The sequence below is a fragment of the Phoenix dactylifera genome, chromosome 9 (genome assembly GCF_009389715.1).
Source record: "Phoenix dactylifera cultivar Barhee BC4 chromosome 9, palm_55x_up_171113_PBpolish2nd_filt_p, whole genome shotgun sequence".
Classification (NCBI taxonomy): domain Eukaryota; kingdom Viridiplantae; phylum Streptophyta; class Magnoliopsida; order Arecales; family Arecaceae; genus Phoenix; species Phoenix dactylifera.
The window spans coordinates 2,144,389-2,150,443 of NC_052400.1; the positions used below are offsets into that span (position 1 = coordinate 2,144,389).

The 6,055-nt window shown below is 46.1% G+C and overlaps 1 protein-coding gene across 1 annotated transcript; it reads left to right on the top strand.

Moving 5' to 3' along the window:
* The first annotated feature begins 3,070 nt into the window (after positions 1-3,070).
* On the top strand, positions 3,071-5,287 carry LOC103713131 (cytochrome P450 CYP73A100-like). The gene is made up of 3 exons (XM_008799947.4): positions 3,071-4,136; positions 4,268-4,398; positions 4,485-5,287. The coding sequence occupies exons 1-3, from the start codon at positions 3,286-3,288 to the stop codon at positions 5,087-5,089; spliced, it is 1,587 nt and encodes a 528-aa protein (XP_008798169.1). The 5' UTR covers positions 3,071-3,285; the 3' UTR covers positions 5,090-5,287.
* Positions 5,288-6,055: the final 768 nt, after the last annotated feature.

A 6,055-nucleotide genomic window follows, 5' to 3' on the forward strand; every position in this document is an offset into this window, starting at 1 on the left:
AAGTCGAAAAGAAGAAAAAAATACATAGGAGATGGGACCGAGACGTGATTATCCTAAATAAAATTTTTAGAGTGATGAGCCGTAAAGGATGCCATATGGCCTGCCATATAGTTTGCCTTTCTAAAGACATAGGTAGCCCGATAGAAAACACAGCTCCAAAAGACTACTGATGTCATATATCAGACGTATCACATCGGTAGTACGATCCGAATTCTAGTTCCACTAGATCACTGTGGCTGGGTTCCCCTCCAAGACAATACGGTTCGTGCCCATCACTCGCCTCGCATGGAAGACACCCTCCCACGCGGCTCTAGCCTCAGCACCGACCACAATCTGATCTAATATCCATCAGCCTCCAGCCGCCATAAATCTAGCCTTCTGATCTCTGATAACAAATCCGGCACCACTACCCCTTTCCTCACTAACGCTGTCGTCGAAGTTCACCTTAAGAAAACCGGAGGGTACGTGGAGGATCCTAGGAGACGACAATAGTTCTGGATGATACAAGAGCGAAATGAGAACTCCAGATTTCTCTAGCCAACTCAAGGAACAACGATGCAATAACGCCAAGGACCTCCGCCGCATAAGAAGTGCCATGTCCACCACCAGCCTCGAATGTGCTCCTCTGTCCTCAAAAATTCGAGCATTCCTATCTAGCCAATAGTGATAAACCAAATAGGCCGCTCCAATCTCCTGCTCCACAAAGGCAGGCCTCCGAAAGAAATCTTTCAAAAAGATCGAGAAATCCTCTATCAAAGTCTACCGCTATATCAGGCCAAAGGAAGCCGAGGCACACTCCCAAATCTGGACAACCCGCTAACAGCCGAAAAGTATATAAAAGATAGACTCCTCCGCCTCACGATAAGCCTAGCAACCTGGAGGAATGCTAACCTCTTGCCGAGCTAGCACTATTCTAATGGGCAAGCACCCCCAAGCAACTTTCCAAACAAATAGAGCCACTCGGGGGTGAATGCGCAACCACCAGATCCATCCCCCCTCAATCTGTCATGCCGACGTCCTTCTCACTAGCCCCAATAGGCCCTTCGTGCTCACCTTTGGTCTGCCAGTGTAGCCCCACACCCTTCCGTCCTCAGCCACATCCATCGGAAGCGACACCGCCAACATCCGCTCAGCCAGCTGCTCACCAAAGGCTCGTCTAACAAAGTCCTCATCCCATTTCCGCTCTTCTGGGACAATCAAATTGTCTACTCTACGCCCCTCTAGCCATTCGGGGTCAATAGGGTGGGCCATCAGCATAACGGCAGGTCGGCCAACCAGCAGTCCCCCAAGGCATCCACATCTAACCGTGGTAGTGCTATGAGCAGTGTTCTGGGCCGAGCAATTGATATGTTTCAGGTATCTTAAATGGTCACTACGACGAAACTCAGGGTGAAACTTGGAGAGCTTCAACCAAAGAAAACAGAACTCAAAGAGAATAGGGCTGAGCTTAGTTTTTGCAATTTGGATATATGTTTGTTCTGATCGAAGGATTATTTCATCCCCAGGGTTAAACTCAGTTTGCAGCCATTTGAGCTAAAGATGGTTCGTCTTCTATCGCAATTTGCAGCTATTTGAGCTTACGATGGTTCGCTTTCAATTTGAAGAGGCCTAGCTGCGTGTTTACCTTGCATACATCGGAGTCCCATTTTGTACTTATCGTGCAATCGGGAATCATAAATCTACCCCCTTTTTTTGGCAGAGAATTCTTCTACATTTTATGCTAACCTCCTTATAGGCTGCAAAGGTTGTCTCGCAACTTTTGCACCCATGAATTCTGTGAGGGCAGAAGGATTTAGGGGAAATCTATAAAATCCTATCATGCAAGGAAACACCACGAAAAGCTGACCATGTAAAATGATCGTTTTGGTTATTTTTATTTGATTTTTTTTTTTTAATTTTTAGGAATCTTTGGAGAAATTTTGTCCTTTTTGCCACAAATCATACGATGAAGTTATGAGAAACATGGATTTAAAATGTCACATGTTTCTGGATCGCATCTCGTACATTGTACTTCAAAAGAAAAGTACATTTTGTAACAGCTCCTCAATGGGCTTATTCTCAAAAGGCGTTGCTATTGTTTAAGGTGGATGCGAAGGTTTGACCAGATGTCCTTAGATTTATGTGATCCTAGAATAAAATTATAAGATAAATTTATTTTATCTTAGATTCACCATAGATCCGATTCATCTAATAACTTTCAACTCCATTGCAGCGGAGAATTGGTGCGATACAAATCATCCCCCCAATTAATTATCATGTGGCGAGAAAAGGTAAAACATTTTCTTTCTTACGCTAATCCCTACCAACCCCCATTGCCTGCGAGAGCAGCTCTCTGAAGGCACGCGGTCGTTATATATATATATATATATATATATATATATATTTATATATATAATGTAGTGTCTGATATCAAACAAACGTTGACCCGGCTCTAGCCTCGGCCAAAACCATGGGCCGCCAAAGAAACCGGGACCATTAGTACAACCTTGAGGTCAAGTGCAGAGAAAAGTAAATAAAAAAAAAAGGAGAGACACAGGGAGAGGGGGGAAAGAAATCCTGAACATCTTTGGGTAAGCTGCTTCAATCCTCCTGGGTTCTCGGTTATATTTTTGACCTTAGCTCTACTGGAAGACTTCTTCTTTTTCTTTTTTTTAATAATAAAAATGGAAGTACCATACAAAATGTATACGAATACGTTTGAAGACTTTTTCTCGGAGAAAAAAAAAAGAAAAAGAAAGAAACTCGAAGAGGAGTGAATAGTTCATTTTCATCTTAAATCTTAAAAATTATCTTCTGCAGTCATTTTATCAATATATCTCAACATGACTGAATCATTAAAAAAGTGCTCTTAAGGTGAAAAATTAGAGCGTAAAGGGATCGACGCCTTGGCTTAACATAAGGATGTTGAGGGTAATGAAAGATTTAGGTAGCTGTCACACTTCGGAAGCTAAATGTTGGAGCAAGAAATAATTGCGATTCATGGATTAAAAGAAAGGAAAAAAATATAGGCAATTTGAGGGTCGGTACACGACGGAAGAGTAAGCAATTAGAGGGAGTTCCACCAACCCCTACCAGCACCAGCGTACCAACCACAGCATCCTTCTGACTAATTCCAGGACATGCCGCCCTCCTAGCTCCTACCTTGTTTCTTGAATAGCCCACGGATTCCCCCCTGAAACCAGCAATTTCCGTTCCCAAACAACTCCACCTAAACGCTTGTATAAATAGTACTGTCCCCCTCCTCCCTCCAATCTCAAACCAAACTCCATCAAGAAGCAAGCAACAATGGCCTTCTCCATTAAAACAGCGGCCATCTCCACCCTCGTCTCCTTAGGCTTCGTCTTTGTCGCCAAGCCCCTACTCCCCATCCAATCCCTTGTACCCCTCTCGGTCTTCCTCTTCCTCGCGTCTCTTACGTTGATCTCAAACTCATCCAGGCCTCCGAACACTCCTCCGGGGCCCGTGTCGATCCCCATTTTCGGGAACTGGCTCCAAGTCGGCAATGATCTCAACCATCGCTTCCTGGCGAGCATGGCGGAGAAGTTCGGCAGCGTATTCCTGCTCAAGCTCGGTGCTCGGAACTTGGTGGTGGTGTCGGACCCGAAGCTGGCGTCGGAGGTCCTCCACACCCAGGGGGTCGAGTTCGGATCCCGGCCCCGGAACGTGGTGTTCGATATCTTCACCGGCAACGGGCAGGACATGGTGTTCACGGTGTACGGCGAGCATTGGCGCAAGATGAGGCGCATCATGACGCTCCCCTTCTTCACGAACAAGGTGGTGCAGCAGTACAAGGAGGCGTGGGAGGAGGAGATGGACGCCGTCGTCGAAGACCTACGTGGAAACAAGAGGGCGCAGGAGGAGGGCATGGTCATCCGAAGGCGGCTGCAGCTCATGCTCTACAACATCATGTACCGGATGATGTTTGACACCCGGTTCGAGTCGGACTCGGACCCGCTTTTCCAGCAGGCCACCCGGTTCAACTCGGAGCGGAGCAGGCTGGCTCAGAGCTTCGAGTACAACTACGGGGACTTCATTCCCATTCTGAGGCCCTTCTTGAGAGGTTATCTCAACAAGTGCAAGGATCTGCAGAGCAGGAGGCTGGCCTTCTTTAACAACAATTATGTCGAGAAAAGAAGGTAATACATATATATATATATATATATATATAATAGCTTATTTACGAAATTTCTCAATTCAAAGTCAAGACTTAATTTGATCTCTAATTTGCTCTCTTTCGTAAATGATAAATACTCCTGCTGTCTAACAGAGAAGTGATGGCCACGAGTGGCGATAGAAATAAGCCTAGATGCGCTATAGATCACATACTGGAGGCAGAAAAGAATGGAGAAATCAGTTCGGAGAATGTGATATATATTGTGGAGAACATCAATGTTGCTGGTAATTATTAATTATATATAGTGATCAAAGTTCATAACTTTATATCCGAATGCATGCATGGGCTAACGGGAATTAAAATGCTGCAGCCATCGAGACCACCTTGTGGTCGATGGAGTGGGCTATAGCGGAGCTGGTGAACCATCCCACGGTCCAAGACAAGGTCCGGCGAGAGATTGCGGATGCTCTCGGCGACGAACCGGTGACGGAAACGAACCTGCACAAGCTGCCGTACTTGCAAGCAGTGGTGAAGGAAACGCTGAGGCTGCACTCGCCTATACCGCTGCTGGTCCCCCACATGAACTTGGAGGAGGCCAAGCTCGGCGGCTACACAATTCCAAGTGGCTCCAAGGTGGTGGTCAACGCGTGGTGGCTCGCCAACAATCCCGAGTGGTGGTACAGGCCGGAAGAATTCCGGCCAGAGCGATTCCTCAAGGAGGAAATGGAGGTCGACGCCGTGGTGGGTGGCAAGGTCGACTTCAGGTTCTTGCCGTTCGGGGTTGGCCGGCGGAGTTGCCCGGGGATCATCTTGGCGTTGCCCATCCTAGGACTCGTTGTGGGAAAATTGGTCAGGAATTTTGAGCTCGTCCCGCCACCTGGGGTGGACAAGGTTGATGTTAGTGAGAAAGGAGGCCAGTTCAGTCTGCACATCGCGACGCACTCGGTCATAGCTTTCCGTCCGATTGCGGCGTGAATGGATCGGACAAAGGGCCATGAAGTTTGTAATCCTGAATAAGAATGTTGGATGTTATCGTGAGCAGCATATAGGTACGGGACAAACGGTTAATGCTGTGGTGTTCTGGTTATTTACTATGTACCGTGATGAAAATTTGCATTGTGTATTCATTCTGCTTCTGGTTAATCTATGAGACTACGAGCAAGTTATTGAACATGTCTTTGATATGAATGTTAAATTGCACAACTAAAATGACCTGTAAGAAAGTTGGTTCTAAAGGGAAATGAAAACAAGGCAATTCACATATGACGAGCTGCCCGAGATGCGTCATTCCTATGGAAGACTCGGCCAAACCTTGAGATTCTGCGGCTGTGTGGAGGAACAAAGGTTAGATACCAAACCGGTGTATGACCCTAGGATTCGAGTAGCCAGGATGCCGATTGGACCAACGTCGACTTAGGAGGCACGAAAATCCCCAGCTCACACTCCGGCTGGTAGACTTTTAGTAACGACCGGGACATAGCTATAAAAAACATCCAAAAGATCTCCTTCAAGGTCTCAGACCATGACTGAAACAGCTCTGACAGTTGGCACAAGCTCAAAGTTTACTCCTTTGATGAGTTGGAGTCTCAACAACCAACTCAAACTAGGCTATTAACAATTACATCAAGTAAAGAGGCTCAATCGGAGGACCTTTTGTTTCAGCAAATGCAACAAAAATTAATTGCAGCCTGACCAAAATCAGTCCATACGGGGTGAGGTCAATGTAGTAGCTAAAAAAGTGGGTGCTAATCTTGGGCCATCATTAGAGGCTACTAGGGTTGATCGGGTGGGAGGGGCTAGTCTTACCATAGTTCAATGAAAATTCTAGCCTAAAACATGCTAAACCTCTTTTTCCTGATCATATGAAAACCTTATTGCATCAATATAGATCGGAAGTTTGCTGTTTCTTTGAGACCACGTAGCTCAAGCTGCAGCCGCCCT

Excerpts from the sequence above, each read along its gene's own strand:
- LOC103713131 (XM_008799947.4), top strand. The coding sequence starts at position 3,286 with ATGGCCTTCTCCATTAAAACAGCGGCCATCTCCACCCTCGTCTCCTTA. Across the intron at positions 4,137-4,267 it reads AATTATGTCGAGAAAAGAAG|AGAAGTGATGGCCACGAGTG; the intron begins GTAATACATATA and ends GCTGTCTAACAG. Across the intron at positions 4,399-4,484 it reads GGAGAACATCAATGTTGCTG|CCATCGAGACCACCTTGTGG; the intron begins GTAATTATTAAT and ends AAAATGCTGCAG.